The sequence below is a fragment of the Rousettus aegyptiacus genome, unplaced genomic scaffold (genome assembly GCF_014176215.1).
Source record: "Rousettus aegyptiacus isolate mRouAeg1 unplaced genomic scaffold, mRouAeg1.p scaffold_m13_p_6, whole genome shotgun sequence".
NCBI lineage: Eukaryota > Metazoa > Chordata > Mammalia > Chiroptera > Pteropodidae > Rousettus > Rousettus aegyptiacus.
This window is the reverse complement of record NW_023416309.1, coordinates 66,031,459-66,053,129: the sequence shown is the minus strand read 5'-3', so window position 1 is coordinate 66,053,129 and position 21,671 is coordinate 66,031,459. Positions and strand designations below refer to the sequence as shown.

General features: G+C 40.6%; 1 protein-coding gene across 8 annotated transcripts in view; it reads right to left on the bottom strand.

Annotated features, from left to right (window-relative positions):
• SPECC1 (sperm antigen with calponin homology and coiled-coil domains 1) overlaps nucleotides 1–21,671 on the bottom strand; it is a 239,842-nt gene that overhangs the window by 106,956 nt on the left and 111,215 nt on the right. Inside the window, exon 1 of one of the 8 annotated variants that reach the window (XM_016145135.2) lies at nucleotides 17,472–17,685. The exons of 6 other annotated variants lie outside the window; for them this stretch is intronic. In XM_016145135.2, the coding sequence (XP_016000621.2) occupies nucleotides 17,472–17,511 (40 nt within the window). In that variant the 5' untranslated portion in view covers nucleotides 17,512–17,685. Of the gene's footprint in view, nucleotides 1–3,388; nucleotides 8,993–17,471; nucleotides 17,686–21,671 lie in introns of those variants that run through there. One more of the 8 variants, XM_036223722.1, reaches the window with a different exon arrangement.

The window sequence follows — 21,671 nt, the reverse complement described above, 5'->3', positions numbered from 1 at the left end:
AAATTCAGTAAAAAAAGGAAGTACTTTTTTTGCCCATCAAATTAGGGTTAATTATTTAGGAACAATAATGCTGGCAAGGCTGCAGTGTGAACAACACTCTCTTACACAGCTTTGTATATTTTATATTACTTCGAGAAAGAACACAGAAATATATATATATCAAGGAGTTTATAATCAATCTTATATTTTAGCCAAGTAAATACCTATTGAGAAATTTAGCCTAAAGATCTATTCAGAAACTTAAGATTTATGTATTAGAATTATTTAAAATAGAGAAAAATACTAGGTCCAGCAACAATTTTAAAAATTATGGTAATATACACAATAGGAGATTATTATGAACACGTTAAGAATACTTGGAAATATTTAATGCTATGAAGAAATATTATGATATACTGTTAAAGAAGTCAAGACATGAATTTGAATATAGAATATGATTTAACTGTGTTAAAGTACATGCACACACATGCACACACAGCTCAATAATCACACCACACAGAAATGTCAAGAGTAATTATTTCTGAGTGATTTTTATTTCCTGGATACAGTTCTTTAGTTTTTTCATTTTCTATAAAATGACCATGTATTACTTACACAATCAGACATAACATTTATATTTTAAAAACCCACTAGAACAGCTCCACTGGTTCCCTTCTCTTCACAGGATGCATTCCAAACCCATTATCACAGCACACTCTGGTTTTAACCTACGTATTTCTTTGCCTACGATCCCTCTTTAATATTCTGGCAACACTGAACATCTAACTAGTCCTCAAAACTGCTGGATTCTTTCACCACTCCATTTCTTGGCAAATGCTGTTTCTTCTGCCTAAAATCCTTCCACCCCAGGAAAAGTTTCTCCACCCTTTATGGCTTGGCTTTAATGTCCATCCCTCTTCTGTGTAACCTTTCCCAATTCCTCAGAAAAAAAAAAAAAAATACTGCTTCCTAGTTTGAGTTCTCCACTTCTTTGCTTAGGGCATCTTTGTGGAGTGAGTATGCTATAATAAGGTTTATTACTATCTGCCTCCTAAAGATGTTCATAACCCAATCCCTGGGACCTGTTACTATGTTACATGGCAAAGGGACTTTGCAGGTATGATTAAGTTAAGGTTCTTGAAGAGATCATCTTGGATTATCCGGTGGGCTAAGTGTAATCACAAGGGTCTTATAACAGGGAAGCAGAAGGGTCAAAGACAGAAAAAGGAGACATGATGATAGAGCGATGAACTCTGAAGATGGAGGAAAAATGCTGGTGACCTTTAGAAGTTGGAAAAGGCAATGAAACAGACTTCACCTTGAAGTCTCCAGAAGGAACACAGCCCTGACTGCATCCTGATTTTAGACTTCTAACCTCTAGAACTGCAAGAAAATGAATTTATATTGTTTTAAGCCAGTAAGTTTGTGGTAATTTGTTACAGCAGCAACAGAAAACGAATACACTCCCTGAATACCCCCCCAAGAGCACCTTGGGGCAGGCATGGTGGGGGAGGGTGCCTGTGGGACACAGAGGTGGTGGGGTGGGGACAGGGGAAGCACTCTGTCAACATTTGGTGATAAATGAAACTGTGTCTACCTCAAGGGAAATGACTGAAAAGGAAAAAATGAGAGGCAGGAGGAAGAAGAAAAAGAAAAGGAGTTAACATTTATTGTTAATTTATTGGTTAAGATTTATAAACATTTTTTGAAACACTGTCTTCCAGGCATTGTTCTGAGAACTCCTTTAAGAAAGTGCTATTATCCCCATTTTACAGAGGAGGAAAATTAAGCAAGAAATTAAGAAACCAGCTCCAAATCCTATATCTAGTAAACAGGAAAGCCAGGATAAGAAAGCAGGAATTCTACCTCCAGGGCCCATACTGTTAAATGTTAAGAAAAAGCTCATGCACTGAAGGATTTGCAGGAATTTGCACATTTATATAAGTCAAGAGGACTAAACATTCTTTAAATCAGGCTGAATTTATTAAAGAGTATTCTCTGTGTGCCACGTTCTGTGTAGTTCTGTCTTCTGCCTAGTCTATTTCACGCCTGGATTCAAATCCCTTGGCATGATGCAGAAGGGGAAGTTTAAAGGCTGTGGGAATGCTGCTCTGGAGCCTATCCTTCATGTGATCCAACACAAGCTCCCACCCCCATCCTGCAGAGGCCCAGAGAATGCTCCCTACACAAGGACCTGAGCTAGACAGTGGTGAGAGAAGTCCCAGTACCTGTATAAAGCACCAAGGGTATTCTTTCTATTCAGGACTGCTGGTGGGAGACAGGTGGGTGACTAAAGGCCACCAACAGCACTAAACTCCCAGGAGCAAATCAGCCATGGTTCCCATATTACTCAGCAAGTCCAGTGTGGTAAACAGATCTTTAGAAAGTCTCCCATCCATATTTTCAATAAGTTTTGAAAGGGAAACACCTTCATTAAAAGGGAAAATGTGACATCAAGAAAGACTGCTTTCATGTGCAAAAATCTGACGACCAGCAATACTGAACACTATTGAAAATCCAGTCAGTGAATAAGAAGATTCACCCAGAATTCTGAGAAAGGATAATGAGATGAATATAATGTTTTGTTTTTAAATTAAGAGACATGAAAGGAGAACGGAAAGATCCAACATAAGTATAACAGGAAAGCTAGACAGTAAGAAGAAACCAATGGAAAAAAAATTACCCTCAGGTAAAGAAAAAAGTTAAGACTTAAAGGGGATCACTAATTACCACGCAAAATTAATGAAGAGGGATTCTCACCTAGACATTATTACCAAATGTCTGCATTCCAAACAGCGGGCTGACTTGGAGCAGATGTTCTCTGACCAGAGGCTGGAGGTGAGAGGTTTTAACAGTTTGATGATGATTGTAGAGGCAGGAGCCCAGGAATGCCTAAATCCTTTCTGAGGGCTCAACCTTCCTCTCTATGGGGCTCCCGACCAGACCGGACATGCTGTACCTACAGTGACGAAGTCACTGGAAGGTGCATTTCCCACCAGAAACTTCACACTGGAAGGCACATTTCACTGACAGCTGGCCAGGGCTCTTCCACCAAAGTTGAGCTGAAGAATATAGGGAAGGCTTAAGACACTCAAGAGGGCTAAAAGAAAAAACTATTTCTCCACTGTACTCACACCAACTTCTAACACCAAATGTGTGGGTTTCCTCCACACAGACCAATTCTCCAATTCTCTAGACACAAACTGGGTGTCCTATAATTTAATTCTGACAGTACTAACTACCCAGAGTTAACACAGACCCCATAGGTTAAAGACTCAGTCCTATAAGTCTCAGGTTGTCACCTGTACTTTTGACTAACCAGCTATAAATCAGGGCTTCCCCAGACCTCTGCCTCAGGTTTGAACTATTTCCATAAGGGCTCGCAGAACTCAGGGAACAGTCTACTTACTTGATCACCAGTTAAGAATGCCACTCAGCAACAGCCAGATGGAAGATGTGTATGCACAGGGCAAGGTATAGGGTCTGGGGAAGCACAGAGCTTCCGTGTTCCCTCCGGGTGTGCCACACCTCTCAGCATCTTGATGTGCTCAGCAACCCAGAAGCTCTCCAAAGACCACTGTTTAGGATTTTTATGGAGGTGATATTATATAGGCATGACTGGTTAGATCATTGACCCTTGGAGGTAAAACTCAATCTCCAAACCCGTATCCCTTCCCAAGAGGTCCAGGGGTGGGGCTAAAGGTTCCAGCCCTCTAATCACATGGTTGGTCTCTCAGACAACCAGCCTTCATTCTCCAAGAGCATAAATTCGAGCATGGTTAAAAGGGGCCTATTATGAATAAAAGGCAGTCCTCTTACCCCTATCTCTCAGAAATTCCAAGGGTTTTATGAGTTCTGTGCCAGGAACTGGGGACCAAATACATATTTCTTACATATCACAATACCACAAGGTCTCTAACTCTCACCCTCTACTCCACAGGGCAAGCAGTGACCTAGCCTCCCCACCCAGCCATAGGCACAAAGGAGATGGTTATGAGGTCCTGACCAGATGTCCTGGGGAAACAGGCCCTGACAAGGGCCGCAGCAAGGAGTGGAGGAGAGTGAGTCAGGCCTGGGTGCTGACCTCCTGAGTCAGCTAGTCTGTGTGCAGGCAGATCCTGTGGTCAGCTGTGGAGCCAACTCCCTGAGAGTGAACTTTATAAGGGAGAAAATATTGGGTGTTTGTATTTTTGCATTCAGGAAATATGAATGACATTTTGAGGGCAGAATTCGTAAAGAAAATGACTGCTAGAAAAAGCAAGGAAACAGATCTCCCCTGAAGCCTTCCCGTGGCTCCTGGGGGGAAGGTATAAAGGTCTGACCACTGAGCCTTAACTTGTGACAACTATGGAGGACCATCCTAGCTCAAGCTCCCCTTAGGACGGACTGAGAAAGCTGCAGCAATTGCATCGCATTTCAACTTCTCCCTCTGCCCCGTCCTGTTGCCCTCACCCCCGAGAGGTATTTTTTCCATGAGCATATCCCATAAATCTGTATCAAGGCATATTTCCCTGGGAAGCAACAAAGACAACCCATTATAACCTCATTATATGTGTAGTATATTCATTTAATTATTTTAATTAACCTTAAAATAATCTTTAATTTTGCGTTATTTCATTTTAATTAGTCTCATTATTTTAATCAGAAGTCAAGAATTCAACTGCCTATAGAGCCAAACAGGTAAATAAATGTCTATGAAAGGTAAGGAACCAAAGGAAGTGGTAGGAAATGTGACACATGTGAGCTCAGGTCCCATCAAAACATGCTTACTCAAAAAACTCTAAGATATGCCGTAAGACAAATGAGGTTTTCAATTTGTGTCCTCTGGACTACACTTTAACAAAGATTTAATTGGTATGCATACGATTTTGCATTCAGCTTTTTCATTCGCATCTCTATCAAACACTCTCATCTTTGGGTATAATCCTCACAATTACAGTTTGGATGGCTGTCTGCATAATGTCCAATGAATAAAATCACCATTACTACTGAACCATTCCTTTATGTTTAGATGGCTAAACTGTTGGGAGAAGACCTAGCAATGTTTGTGATAGTATCAACAGAAGTATTTATTGAATGTCTACTGTAATCATTTGTGAGTCCAGATTAATTTTTCTGAATTTAGCTTTTAAGCACTGCTCCTGGTATATATACAATTAAGCATGGCTGTTTTATAGAGAAAGGTGACCACAGCACTCTCGAGGATAATATAATCATCTCGATATTATGCAAATATCTTAAAAGTCTGAAGAGAAACTTCTTTGGGAATAATGGTCAAAGCTGACCATTTCACCTAAATATGAAATAAAACAGAAACCTTTAGGTCAGTTAACAGTCTGCATTCTTTTCATGCCAGGGCAAAGGCCAGACTTGTATTTTAGTTATTGTTTCCCTTTGTTTCCCAGAGTAGCTCATGCATCCTTATTTGGAAGTTTTCCTTTCTGGCCTGCAATTGGAAAAAATACAGAACTCTGTAGAAATTTCAAAATGCTTTCTAGTCTGGTCTCTTCAAAGCATATGACGAAATCATACACTTCTAAAAGGTGAAAGAAATATCATAGATATAGCTCAAGCCCTTTGCCATTGTGAAAACCCATCAAGGTAAAAGGAGAAAAATGAACCTTGAATATCTGTCTCCGAATTCAGAGTTTTGTCTAGTATTCCAACCTGTCACCTAGGGAAAATGGAGTTTGATTGTTTCATGTAATCTGTTTATAATCAAGCCAATGATCACATTGGTAAGCCATCCTATCAATCCAAGTCCACAGCACTTTCTCACATTTCCTCTTTGCTCTCCCCTCTCTTCATTTCACCTTCTGTTCACCTGTCCCTCTTTTGCACATTCCTCCCTGACTGTCCTAGTACCCAGTACCTCTCCACTCTCACTTCCTCCAAGTCAAGCCCAGCACAGGTCCTCATGCCAAAAAAAAAAAAAGCCTAAATTTCTTCTCACCAACCCTGACTCAGCCCAGCCAAGCCCTGGGGGTTATTTAGCAGCCTCAGCAAACAAAGGATGTAACCCCCTGGGAGAGGAGAAGTCTACCTGGCAGGGAAAAGGTCTACATGGGGAGGTGACATCTGGGCTGAGGAGGCCTGAAAGAATGAGGAGTAGGATGAAGATATAATTTATTTTCCAAAGGGCGGCACTTTGAGAGCAAAGTTAATAGGTGTAAACTGACCTGCGGTGGATGTTAACTGGGACAATCCTGGACAGAATGGGATTTATGGTCAGGCTATGGAGGATTTGGCTGCAAAGCTCATGAGAGGAGCATCCCTGCAAACAGCAAGGAGGAGGAGCGAGGTGTGGTTGAGAGGACAGAGAGGATGCCTGAGCATTCAGAGGAGTACTAAGGCAGGGAACTGGAGTGTTAGGGCCCAAGTGCGCAGCCATGCAGCTACCTGTGATGTTGCCATTAACTGGGAATGCGAGGGGGTCTCAGAGAAGTTAAAAATATCTGTGCCTTAAACTTCGCATCCTCTTATTATTAGGAGAAGTACTTCTGGTTGAGACACAGTTCTGGCAGCTTTGGTTACTGGTTTCCAGGCAGGTGGAAATAGATTCAAGGCAGCAGGTTAGTGAGGGAAATCCAGAATATGCGTTAATTCTATGACCCTGGTGTAGACTGACCTGCAGACATCAGGAAGCTGCCAGGGCACCCCCTAGAGTCAAGGCTGATAACCTAATTGACACTGACAGTGATGACCTGAGTAATGGGGAAATAGTAAACAAAAAGGGGATGTCTGTAATACCGTAATAACTATATTGTATCTGAAATGGTTAGCATAAGGCTCTGGATACCAGAATTTATTATAAAGAATAGGTCATTTTAATTTAGTTTACAGTAACATATAATCACTGCTCCAATTACTGTTATCTCTTAATTTTCATTCTTTCTTCTTTCTTAATTACAATTTCTGATTGAAAATCTCCACCAAGGCACAAAAGCAAAATGCTACAAAAGGTTAAGACATCAGGGAAGTCATGAGGGATATGCACACACAGACACAGCAACACAAATACAAATGCAAACAAAAAAATACACATACAGACACCCCCTGACACACTCACTTTATTAACCTGCAAACAAACTGTTTTACCACATCTCTGGCCCAGTTTGTGAGCATGATTCCATGTAACACTGGCACAATGTAACATATTCAGATTGAAAGGAGAGCAGAAGAGACCAAAATAAAAAACTATACACATAATTTTCATAATAGTTCTATGACTACAATGAATAGGCTCTTTGTTTATCTGTTGATAAATCAGAAGGTTAGACTGCTGATAATTTAACCTTCCAAGATTTTTTTTTTTTTTAATTTGGCTGCTGGTGCTAGAGAGAAAAGCAGGACCAATTAGAGGAAGGAGATGAATTCTTTGGCAGATAAAGCAAAGGGGATTTTTAAGGGCTCTGGAGGTTGTTTGAACTAGTTCTTTATTCGATATAGTTTCAGGTCAAAATTTATGACTACTTTTCCGGGTTTATCATAGCCTCTAATCTTAACATTTAACCATAATTAGGTTTAACTGGGAACAAATAGCTGGAAATGAGGGCAGGATAAAGAATGAAGGAAAGAAGAAGAATTTTTCTGAAGTAACAGAGCAAGGGTTAAAAAATATAAGCAGAGGCAGGGAATACTGGTAAGAAAATACTGAGGAAGAGGTATGAGCTGTGAAAGACAGAGGGAAATGGGGATGTGGTGGGCTGTGTTCAGTCTCTCTGACAGGGATGAAAGGAAATGGTGGGCAAGTTCCCTGTGCGGGGAAGTCCTTGGCCCAGGATATTTGAGTTATCTTCGTAGGAAATCAGAAAAACTCTTCCTGTGAAACAAGCTTTTCAGAAGTTCATAACATTATGTGATTTTTAAAATCTCACTTTTAAATATTTTCTAACATTAATTTTGAAATATCAAACCAACTTTCTTCTGAGAATTCAAAAATTTCCTGGAAATACAAGGGCCAGCTTCCATCAATTCAATAAAACCCTCCTTTTTGCTAGAGCCACCAAGGATTGACAGGGGCCATGGAAGTAAGACCAACAAGGGTTCTCAAGTGGTTCTTATTTGGGTTGGAAAAGAACCATCTCTTGCACAATGTCCATGTCAAGGGGGTCACCAGAGCACCTTGCATGGACACCATTTTTTACATATAAGCCAACATGGAACCAATAAAAACGTATGCTGCTAATTAATCTTTCATATTTAAAAAAAGAAAATTCCAAAAGGACGATTTAGAAAATCCTGAATTAAAATTTCGTCATAAGGTAAAAATTTTCAAATCCATCAAATCAATATGTCTAAAAAGAAAAAGCAAAACATCAGGACATTTGACAAAAATTCAGCAACTATCTCTGATTTTAAAAGATGTAATATATATAATTCCTCCATATCACAGAGGATATCTATTTCATCATCACTAGAGTCTATTCTCTGAATAAAGTTTATAGATTATCACAGAGGCCTTGCACATTCCTTATTTTTACCCCAGGTTTTATACCTTTGCTCATGCTGTGACTGAATGTGACCTTTTAACAAATCATTTCTGATTATTACTAACATAAACAAAGCTACTGTTATATAATCTACATACATACGTACATGCATATATAAGCATATTCATACATACATGAATATATAGATGTACTTCCGAGCTGGTTACCTTACTGAATTCTCATTTGTTTTAATAGTTTTTCAGTTGATCATCTTGGTTATTCTAATAATACACAATTACAGTACCTACAAATAATGCGAATTCTTTCTCATTTTCAATAAACTTAAAAAAAAAAAACTTACTGTTTTGGCTAATCTATCTAAAAACAATGTCCTGTACAGGCAACCTTGTTTTTTTTCCTGACCTTTACAGAATGTTTTTGGTTTCCTGTTAAGCATGATGTATGTGGCTTTCAGACCATTTTATTTATTATCTTAAGAAAGGATCCATCCATTCCTATTAAATATGTATGAGGTAGATGTTAAATTTTATTAAATGCATTGACATATAGTAAGATGAAATTTTTTTTCTTTAAATTTACTGATATCTAACAATTTTAAATTAATTATATAATAATATTATTGCTTTCTTGGAATGAACTAGTTTTTTACCAGTGGTTTAATAATTTAAAATATATAGTTAGATTAAATTTGGTTTATGTTTCATTTAGGACTTGTACATCTAACCTAGTGAAAATAAACTCTAGTTTTCTTTGTTAGTTCTATCTTTGAAAGGTTTTGGTATATGGAGTAGCATTAAAATAAATTGTTAAATTGGAATGCTTTCCATTTTCTGTGTACTTCACAATATTTTTCAAGTTTCTATTATTTGAGTATAACGTTTGACAATTTGGGCTATATTTGCATTTACTTGACTCATATATTTAATATTTTTCTGCATAAACTCAATATTGTTACTTTTTTTTTAGCCTAGTATCTTCCCAAGCACCAGACATAAATTTGAGACATACTGGTTACAATTTTTCTAAAATATTTAAAATGATTAAAATAAGAAATAGTCATCTATATACATCTTAAAGCATTACCTCTGTAATACAGTAATCTTTGAGAAACAAAGTATTAGATGACTTTAAATGGTACAGACATTGTATTTTTCTCACATTCCAAAATGTGAGAAATACATATAAAAACATCTAGGTTCCGAATTGTTTGAAGCTATTTTCTCAGTCACTTTGTGATGTTTTCCAAATTATTTTTCTAAGTGTCACATTTCTTCATGAATTAATTTCAGTGGTTTCATTTTCCATGAAAGCTTTGATTTCATCAAAATTTTCTATTTTTTGTTTGTTTTTTTAATACTCATATCTCTCATTATATACATTCTTACATTACTAATTTTGAGTATTTGTTATCTTTTTTCTTAATTAGTCTAACTACAGCTTATTTACTTCACAGTTTTAACAAAGAACCTACTCTTAGATATTTTTAATTCTATTTATTGGTTTTTCTTTTTCTGTTCTTTCATTCAACAAATATTTGCTAAGTGCCAACCATGTGTCAGGTGCTGTGCTAGGTGCTGAGAGTAAGAGAAGAGTCAACTGACAGTCTTAAATGACGTCCTACTAATCTGCCCTTTTAAAAATCTCCCTCCTATTTTCCCAGATTTCTTGTATTATTTCCTAATTTTCTGTATATAGTAATTACTCCATCCGTTTTCATTCTTTTCTTTTTTTGATAACAAAAGCTTTCAGAGGAATGAATTTGTCATTATTTGCGACTTTATGAAGTACTTCCAAATTATTTTTCTAATTGTTTTTCTATAACTATAGTTTTCAGTTCCTATTTGGGTCAGCTTCTAAATGGATTAAATTTTTAAAATTTCAACTTTTATGATCTATAGTTTTATTGCATTATGATTACAGAGTGACCAGTAAAATTTCCCTTAAGAGATAATAATGAGGTTTTCTTTGGGGTTTAGAACAATGTTTTCACCATTCCATGAACTGAGAAAAATTGTGTAAGACTCATTGAATTCTCTCGTTTTACTTGTGAGTTTTTCCATGCATTTCTAATAGATTTACTTTAGTCACTTCCACTGTTTTGCTAGTTTGTGTACTGGATTTTGTTAACTGCTACCTTTCCTTTTTGAATTGTACTTTTATCAATATAGAAGGTCCTGTATGATACAAGGTACTTTGTGGTGTATGTATCTTTAACTGATACCATTGTTTCAGTAGAATGACCCTGTAAGTCAGACAGAGCCCTGAGAGCCACAGTTAAATTTCATTTTGTTTTACTGTTAAGAAAGATACTGCCTTAAGAAACAGAAAGTATAAGAAAAGCAGGTCATGATCTAGCAAGTCAAAGGTCCTTAGAAGTAGATAGGAAAATATTTACATATTTAAGTGTCAAAGAAATGTAAACTCTAATCAAGTGATATGATTATTTAAACAGAGGTCTCAGGCCTCTCTATTAGGGGCTATAAGAATTAAGTAAAACATAATTTTGAATCTAAAGCACATGGGCATCAAGACCACCTCCTTCAAGTTTAGAAGTCAATGTTATAGACAGATTACAAAGATCTCAACCTAGAATTCTACACTCAGGACAACTACCAATAAAGATGAAGGCAGAATATAGATATCCTCAGATAAAGGTTGAGAAAATTTATCCTGTACAGATTATCTTTTTAATGCTCAAATTGGGCATGTTCAGGCATATGCCCCAATCACAACAAATGGGGCTCAAGCTGATATTTGGAGTAAGAATCCTGTCCTTGTCCCTGTCAAGGATCTCTGTTGGTTAAATAACCCCAGCAAACTGAGAAGGCAATCCTCAAAATTATATGACACAAAATCAGAGTATTATTTATTATTTGGAATAAAACACTTGTGTAAACATCTTTTAATCCCCAAAAAATTTTGAATCAACTACAGAAATATTTTAAAGAATTATATAAGTATTAATAGTATTATGCATTAAGAAATACCTGCATTTTGGAATTATATATTCAACGTTTAAGAGAATTAGACCTATTAAGAGTTACAGATCAGCCTCTTGATTCTAATTAAAAATGTGTAATGTGTAATTAATTTATAACTTTAATTTGAAAGTGTGCATATACATACATGTAAAAAGAGAATGTGTGTTTTGGAATATATAAAAAGACTTAAGAATCGCTAGGCTTATAAAAATAATTATGAAATTTATAAGATTTAAACTGGATTGTTTGTCAGTCAGACTTTAATAGGAATCTAAATATACTAAATTAAAAAACAATTTAAAACATTTAAAATATATTAACTAAGTCTATAAATGGTACTGAATATTAATCAAAGATCCTTTTAATTAGATATAATTAAATTTTACTGGGTTTATAAATAGAATAACAAGATAATGAACCTGAAAGCCTAAAGTCCTACTTTTTTTTATCATTCACAACTTTAACTTACTTAATTTTTAAAATCCAAGTATTACCTGAATATGCTTTTCTGCAGCATATATATTTTGTTTTCTTTTTTAATCTAGAGGAAGAGGTTCTTTTTTTTTTTAATGGTAAGTTTAACTCATTCACATTTACCATGGTAACAGGTATATCTGATATTACTTATCTTTTTTACTATGTTATCATAGATCATATATGGATACATATACATATGTAAATATTAATTGTAAAAGGGCACATTTTACAAAGTATATCTCTCACAACACTAGTTCCACTTCTATGGAACAAAATAACACCTGAGAAAAATGCACTCTATTCCCCTCTTAGTGAATATCGTAAAAATTCTGATGAATTCTTGAAATCTACAACTAACCAACAACAAAAGCCACTAACTCATCTGATCAAGCCCTCTGGCCAACTCTACTCCCCTCTCTAGAACTTAAGCCCACATTGCTATAAACAAGAAAGAATAGAGGACAAACAAATATTTTGGAAATAGAAAATACAGTTGATGAAATTTTAAAAGTCCATTGGAAAACTGGAAGAAAAAGATGAATATGGAGATGACAGAATACATAAAAGTTTGGCAACACAGAGGATCATTGGAAATACTCCGGCCAAAACAAAGGGAATGCAAACAAGGGAAAAATGATCCAAGAAGTAGTGGCCTAACCTGAGAGTGAGACAGGAAAAGAAGGCAAGCAAATCCAAACTAAAGCATGAAGTTGGGAGGAGGCTAGAAATACTAACAACTACAACTTATGGGGCACTTTCTATGTGCGAGCTTGTTCTAACCCTTCACCTCTTTTAATCAATTAATCACCACAACAACCCTGAGGTATGTCATATTACCATCCCCTTTTCTAGATAAAGAAACTGAGGCTCAAAGAGCTTACTTAAATTATCTGCCCAAAGTCTCAGAGCTACGAACTGACAAAGCTAAGATTATGAACAGGCAGCCTGGCTCCAAAGCCCATACTCTTAAGCACCTTGCTTTCTGTCTTCAAAAAGAAAATGAATTTTCTGAAACAATCTGTAAAATTAAGAAGCTGAATAACCGGATAAAAGCATGTTAAAATAATTTTAAAAGTAAATAATCATAAATACTTGTACCAACTCCTTACTTCTATTTTCTTTCAAAGTAATGTCTGTTACAGATCACAAGTTAAGCAAGGTAAGATTATATATTTCTTTCTCTGTAAACCTAAATGCACTAACTGATTGTCTCATAACTAATGCCTATGGGATCCTAATATTGTAAATGCTGACTGGTTTTTAATTTTTAGAATCAAACTATAAACAATGCACAGAATATTTAATAATACTAATTATGTAACAAAATGCTCTAGCCATGTGAAAAGTTGAAAGGTAGACCAGGAATAGGGCACAGAGGATGCTGAACAAAAAAAGGCAGAAGAAATTTAGGAATATCATATCCTCATTTACCTAGCCAAGGGCACTGTTTAGGTTTATTAGTCAAGAAAGAGTGGGGTAAACAATAGAAGATTTCCTTAGAATTTTAAAGTTTTTTAAATGAAAATTTCATAAAGCAAACTTGAAAACCTTTTAGTGGGCAACTGTATATCCATCACCTGTATTCCACCATTAGCATTTTACTATACTAACGAGAAATTCAGAAAATTTAAGTATGACTTGCAGAAATGGGGGAGGAGAAGAATACAGTAGTAAAAATGAACTTAATTCCTCAACTTTCAGAGTAAGGGTTAGTAGAAAGCCTCAAAAGTTAATAAATCAAGAAATAGTACAGGTATAATATATAATGCAGAAATATAGAGATAACCACCATTTATTTGAAATGCATAAAAAATAAGATAATGGTATAATGGATAGGGAAAGGGACAAATAGGTAGATACATATACAAATAACGCAAAATGTTAATTGTAGAATCTAGGAGGTAGGTACATGGTTGTTTATATGTCTTTCGATTTTTCTGATTAAAACTTTTTAAGTAAAATATTGACAGAAATGTGGTTGAGAGTAGTCATCATATCTGGAAAGAGTCTGCTGTCCCCTGCTTGGCACTCCCCAAAGACATTTTCCAATCCCTTAGCATCCAGATGTGGCTACATGACAGGGTCTGCCCAGTGGAATGAAGAAATTATGTGCACAACTTCCAGGCCAGCCCCCTAAAACCTCCTGTAGGATTCCCCACATGCTTGCTCTCTTCCTGACTGCTGGCAGATCCAGTGCAACTTGGGAGCCAGCCTCAGTCTCAAACACCTCTAACTCCCCAGCCTGCTGACCCCAACACACACCAGACTATGATGTGAGTGAGAAATCAACTTTTAATAGCTCTTTTGGGATTCCTCATTAACCAAAGTTACCATTAATTATAACTAATACAGAGTAGGACCTGATAGGGAATGGGAATAAATTTTTACTTTTGTTTCATATCATTTCAATTCATTGTTTAAACACATACATGCACAATTAAAGCAAAGAGTAAGCAGCTAACAGTGACAGTGTGGAAAGCTTTCCAAGGTCACTTTCTACTGAGGCCTCCTTTAGCATATTGGGCACCTTTCTGAAAATATAAAAAGGCAAAATTGCAAAATGGCACCCTTCCCCTGGACTGATACAATCCCAACTGGCCCACTCATCCCTTTTCCCAGATGTCTTTGAACAGTGCAACCTGCACAAATAACACCCAGCAGCCCTCTCTGACAATGCAAGCACTTGACAAACCAGTTGGAAATTGAAGGGCAACTGGGACCGTCTAAGAAATAAGAGATCTGGTCATCAACATGTTCTGATTCTAGCTGCCCTTATTTCTGCAAATTTTTATGTTTTTAACTTGATCCGTTTCTCTTACCCATTCTGCAATATCACAATAAGTCACAATGACCCAACTCAGAGGATTGTGGACACCACAAAAGAGGAGTCTTGCTACCACCACAGCCAATTCCAGGGCTAGAAAAGCAGCAGCAGTTGAGAACCTGCCTTCTGCCTCAGGTGTACCCCAGAGGGGATGAAGAACTTCCACCTGAAAGAGACAGGACAATTCCAGCTCTTTTAAGTAGAGAAAGGGAAGGGATGCTGAGATGTGGATTTTAAATCATTTACCTTTTAAATAGACCATCCCTACACCTGCTGAGGCGCCTGAGGTCCTGCAGAAACCAGCCATGAAGTGTGCCACTTGGATCTTTAGTCAAGGAAGAACTGGGCATTCAGCTGCAAAAACTGCAGTTGGTTAACACTTCCAGCTGTTAGTGTCACCAGGATCCCAGGACTCAACTTGGCTTTTGAGCTGAAGGCACATTCTTTCCAGGCAGCCTCACGCAGTGACTGACCACAGTAAGAGGACTATGGACTGGCCATTTCTGTCCAACTCTAGAGCTCCCCAATCAGTTGGCCAAAATTTGGTCAGATCTGCATTGTGCTCTCCCTGCCCAAACCTGCTGCCTCCTCCCCATTTTCCTTTCTCTAGTGTTGGATCTGCATCATGGTCTAAAGTTTCCCCAGCCCAATTCTGCCTCCCACCCCTTTTGTCTTTCTTAGGTAGTACTCTCTAATAAACCACATTCATTCTTAATTCTGTTTAAGGGTCTATGTCTCAAAGGAAAAAACTGTCACAATATATAAACTGTAAAAACTGAACTTGGGTATTGTTCTCACTTCATCTAGCTTCCCTCTATTTTCCCTTGACCTCTACCACTAATCTCTGAGCCCTTTGCTCTGATAACCCATTAAAGCACTTGCTCTGATTCTAGTCCAATGCATAAGGAAGATACATTAATCTTTAAGGAAACTCTAATCTCCAGGATGTCACTGATGCATTCTATAGCATTTCATCACAATATTAAAAGAGCACTTAAAATTATACTCACACTTTCAGCAAACTATAGTCTAGCATTTAAAGCCTTTCCTAAGGTTTGCTAATCAGGTATCTTATTTTGCAGCAAATCAGACTGAGTTCTCATTCTGAAATTAAATGTACTCTTTGAAAAATGCAATTAAATAAGTACCTGGCATAAAAGTGTCCTTTTCATCTTTTATCCATTAGAGTGCTTTAAAAAGCAAGGTCACTTAGAAATTAGAACACAAGCACCCAAGTAACTCTTACAAGCTCTAACGAGGGGAATAGTCTGCACAATTTGATAAAAAGGAAATAATACACAGGGTTTTCATAATACCTGGTCAGTTGTGTACTAATGAGAGGTTTTTAAAATGTTACATACCCTTTACCTAACAGTTTATCACAGGGTTGTTTATGACAAAGACGTTATTTTGCAAATATTGGTTATTCTGCCCAAAGAAGTCTGGATAAGTGCTGTGTAATTTAGAGAGCAATCCCTATGTAATCTTTGTAGTAACCCCATCTCTAAAACTTTTCTTCACAGTATTCCCCAGTGGCAGTCAAAGTTTCTGATCCTGGTTGTTGTACCAATCCAATGTACCACAACTGCCAGGGCAGCACCCAACTCAGCCCAGCCCCAAGGATATGGCCTAAGCTTGCCTGGCCTCCCTGCCAAGATAGGCAGGTGAGGCACTGGGAGGTGAGAGACGAGCTGAGGCTACAAAACTGCTTCCAATTCAACCAATAAGTTACTTGGACAAGTTGCTCCACATCTCGAAACCTCAATTTTCTCATTCAAACTCAAATTTAAAAGTTACTCCTTTAAAAAATTTTTTAGAGTTCTGGTTCTGTCACAGCAATACATACTCCTCACCTGCTACCCCAGGACTCCAGCATTAGGTCAACCACCTCTCCCCAATCAGCCAAGATGCAATTTCTGGGGCTAAATTAAATCTCATTTGCTTCATGTGACAGTATAAAAATGTTCTGTTTTGTTTTTAAATACAGCCTTGTGGTTATCAGCATCTAAATCTGTGCTAGAGGCCAGGATGATCAACCAGAAAATGAAAACTAGGGCCCAGCTGACTCTCCAACAAGCTCGCTTAATTTCTGAAACAAACAAAAATCTTATAAACCAGAGAACTTTTTGGTATCCCAGAATAGCATAGGCTATTTTGCGTAAGAAACAGTCACAATCAAGCCCTTGGTCTGACCACGAGTAACAGATCTGCTGACAAGTTACCACCTTCTATGGGACTGCAGAAAGTGTGTGATACGTAAACGATGGACAATGAACCAGAAAACAGCTGCCAAGTCACACTTTTTGCTGCAAATGCCTAGAAAGTCTGCAACTGCCTACACAGTGTATACGAGACCCTGTCTAGGTTGGCAGACAAGAGGGGGAAGTCGGATTCCACCATGAAATCTATACAGAAGACACCCCCAACCCGGACCCCCTCTCCACCGGCCGGGCCTGTGTGCTCCGGGCCACGGAACCAGGCTCCTTCCCGCCCCACTTGCTGAGTCTGGGCAGACCCAGGGCTTCCAGGTATGTGTTTATAGTGAATGGTATTTCCTTGTCGCGGAGCAGGCACAGGTAATTTCACAACCCCATGAGCGCATTCCAAAGGAAAGAATCACATCCCGGGAAAGCCACCTTTCCACTCGCCCCCTTGGCGCCCGTGAGTACAGTGGCTGCCGCTGGCCGGGGAGGAGGGTGGGGGAAGGGCGCTCCGCCGGGGAGGGGGCGCGGCGCGACCCCCGCCAACTGCACAGACCTGGTTCGGGATCCTCAGGCCGCCCCGAGTGGTTACCCATGTTCAGCCGACTCGGGCAGCGGCCGCCTGGCTAGCTTCAAACACGACGTCCACTGTGCGGCAGCTCGCGCCGGCTCCGACTGGCAAGGCAGCTGCGTCCGGCGGTCCGCTCCAGTCAAAGAAAGGGCCGGGCGCCTTCCAATTCCCGGCGGCCGCCTGCGGAGCGGCTCCTCGCCCGCGCGGGAGGGCCCCGCCCCTTCGTTTGCATACCACCCGCCCACCCATCTCATCTGCATAGCGCCTGCTCGCAGTTCGCCCGCCCGCCTCAACTCTCGACTGCCTGCCGGCCTGGTGAGGCCCGCCCACCTCCTTTGCATATCGCTCTTGGTCGTCCAAAGGGTCCCTTCCAGGCGTGGAAGGGACGCACAGCTGACCAACTTCAGGCCTCTAGGGGCAGACGCTGAGAACTGCAGCCGCGCAAGGTAGGCTGGAAAAACCCCACTGCGGGGAGGCTAAAGCCACGTGCCACAGGAAAGGCAAAACACTGTGGGCAATAAATTAGGTCTATAAGGACAAGAAAAACCTGGGGTTGTCATAAGAAAGACGCTTAATAAGTATTTTGGGGGTGAATGAATGAGTGGGCGAACGCAACTCTTGAGGATGAGGTGCCAAATATGCTTAAACAAAGACTTGCTCATTATCCAAGATGACTACTATCACTAAGAACAAATCATACCAATTCTAAGCGGTAACTGTTTCGCTATCAGAAATTACTAACTTATGGAAATTACCCTGAAAATTTTCATAATCTTACAGTGAAACACTTAAATCTAAATCTTGTAGTGAAAAATACTTAGGACTAATAAAATCGTGAGTAGAATGACTGGCTTTATCTCCTGCATCACTTGAATACTATGGTTCATCCATTTTCAGTTCTCATCTTTCCTATCAACATCTTTGGTTATCATTGATCACCCAACTCAAAACAGTTTACTCACTTGGCTTATAGGACACCACACTCTCCTAGTTTTCCATCCTCATCCTGCTCGCCTCTTCTCAGTCCCCTTTATTGGTTTCACCTCACCCCCTTGACCCTCTAGACTCTGGAGTGTCCTAAAGTTCAGTCATCTCTATCCAACTTGGTCATCTCTTCTCTGTCTAACTTAGCCGTCACAACCAACTTATGGCTTTTAAATTTCAGCTGTATATCTTCAGTCCTGTTCTGAACTAGACTCATTTATCCAATTACTTTCTTGACACCTCCACTTAGATGTTTTAATAGGTATCTCCGATTAAACTGGAACAAAAACCAAATTCTTGATTTTTCTTTCATATAGATATCTCATATAGCCTTCTCCATCTCCATAAATGGAATATGTTTTAATATATATATATATCGTAAATCCCACCTTATCTCAGTACTTCTTACTCTTCCACTGCTACCATCTGGTCCAAGCCATGGTCGTCTCCCAACAAAGGATTATTGCAACTGCCTCCTAACTAGTCTCCCTTCTCTGCCCTTGCCCCTCTACAGTCTAATCTTCACATGATAGAGTGATGCTTCCAAAACTTAGGTCAAATCATATCACACCCCACTTAATGCTCCAAGGCTTTCTGTCTCACTGGGAAGAAAAGCAAAAGCCCTTACAATGGCCACTAAGGCCCGAATAATCTCCCTCGCTCCTACCCTCCATCAATGGATACACTTTCTTCCTCTCACATTGCTTTTGCTACAGTGGCTTCCTCGCTGTTCCTCAAATAAGTTAGGAATGCTCCCACCCAGAGGCACTTGCTGTTGTTCCCTCTGCCTGGAATGCTTTTTGAAAGGCCAAGGCTCCCAGAAAATGCCCCAAAGATGTCAGGTCCCACCCCTAGCTCCCGTCTGCTAGCCACCTGACGCCCATGGACCAATCCGCCATGCCGGGACTACACTCGTGGAGCCACACCGCTGCACCAATAAAAGAGTTCCACGCTATGCTTTTGCCTTTTTTGAATCTTCCTCTTCCTGGACACGACCCTTAAAACCCTGCCCTGACCCTAACCCGGGTGCGACTTCTCTGGCCCCTTTCCTCGGGACTGCTTGCCTTTTCAAATAAAGGACAGCTGCTAATCATGAGTCAGACTCTGTCTGTTGGCGCGGCTGAACCTTACATTCTTGGCGCCCAACGTGGGGTGGGAAAGAGTGCCCTTTCTCTTCGGGGGGATGAGAGGTCCATCCCGCCGCTCCCAGAAAACCTCCGGCTGGCCACCAGGACCATGCCACCCTTCTGACAGGAAATGGGGTAAGTTGTCCCAGACTCCATCGGGTCTGCTCTCCTTGGCTGGATAACGCTCTCTCTGCCTCTCTCGGAGTCATCTGTTGAAAGCGCGGCCATGTCAGAGGCGCTCCTCCGGTAGGCCAGGCCTATCGGGGTCGGGTGGACCGGAGACGTCTGCACCACTCGATCCCACCCCTATTCCGATCGTTTCCCTCTGTCATGGGGATGCCTGTGGCTGTTGGAAAACAAGTTTCCGGGAGGGAGAGGACTATTCAGCCACGGAGAACGCTTCCTCCAAAATCCGAGGCGACCTCTCCCCTACAATGCCTGTAGTCTAACTTGAAAACCTTACGCTTAGATCAGGACATCCACCCTAAACGGCTCATTTTCTTCTGTACCGAGGCCAGGTCTCAATATCCCCTTGATAATGATTCCAAATGGCCGTCTACTGGGACGTTTGATTTTAATATCCTCCGTGATTTAGATAATTACTGTCGCAGGACGGGAAAGTGGTCTGAGGTCCCCTATGTTCAGGCGTTCTTCACTCTGCGGTCCCACCCTACACTCTGTACCCTCTGTTCCCCTTCCCAAATCCTACTGACCATGGCTTCCGCCAGGCCCCTGCCACCCTCCGCTGCCTCCCCAGAACCCTCCACGCCTCCAGAGCCTGAAGACTCTTAATCCTCTCTCACCATTGCTCCTAAATAGTTGCCCTCCCAACCGACCTCCCCCGCCCTTTCCTCCTCCCCCAGCTTCTCCAGCCTCATCATCCTTCTCAGTCTCGACGCCCTCTCCTGCTCCTCCACCATCTACCCCAGCCCAGTCTCCTCCTTTACTCCCCTCCCCCGCCTCATGCTCCTGGCCCACTCCTATCCTCTATCCTCCCCTCCCACCCATGATGTCATCTGTCAGCGCCCATACCCGCTCTCATGATACCACCCAAATTACCGCCCCCTCCGCGTCCCCCTCCTTCCCCGAGGTCCCTCCCTCGGCTTCTCTCCTTCTCCGCCAGGTGGCGGGTGCTGAAGGCCTAGCACACGTTCATGCTCCTTTTTCTCTTCAAGATCTCTCACACATAGAACAAAAATTGGATTCCTTTTCCACCAACCCTTCAAACTATATCAAACAATTTATCCGGCTCACCCGGGCTTACGCCCTCATCTTCCAAGACATTTATGTTATTGTAGGCTCTACCACCATCCCTGATGAACTACAGGCCATTTGGTCGGCAGCAAGAACCCTTGCTGACCAACGCCATTTTGCCAAACCTGTGCCTGAGCGCCCCCGCCCCACGTCAGTTCCCGACACAGATCCAGGCTGGAATTACCAAGAAGGACAATGGGGAGGAGACCAAGTAAAATACATAGTCGAATGCCTCTTAGAAGGCATGGAGACTGCCACCCATAAAGTCGACAGTCCTTAATAGACTGACTGAGGCTCTTGCTCTCCTTACGAGACTGACCCTCGAATCCCCGGCTGGAGCCGCCACCTTGGCCAACCGATTCATCCCCCAATTGGCCCCAGATATTAGAAAGAAACTTTCCAAGGCCAAAGATGGTCCCCAGACCCCCCTCTGAGATCTGGTTAAAACAGCCTTTAAAGTTTTTAATGCACGAGAGGAGAGAGCCGAGGGTGACCGCAAAGCCAAACTAAAACAAAAGGTAGATCTCCAAACCCAAGCCCTTGTGGCTGCCCTGAGGCCGGCTCCCGAAAATCGTCCTCCCCAAAAAGGGGGTCTCAGAAGACTGCGGCTCTGCCCAGAGCTTGCTTCAAGTGCGGAAAGGAGGCCCTCTGGGTTCGCCAATGCCCAAATCCACGACAGCCCACCCGGCCTTGCCTGTTGTGTGCCCAAATGGGCCACTGGAAAGTTGACTGCCCACAGCGGGGCCTGGCTCCTGTGCCTCCATACGCGGGCAGACCCCACAAGCGGCAGACACCAACCCCGCCCTCCAGCTACTTGGCT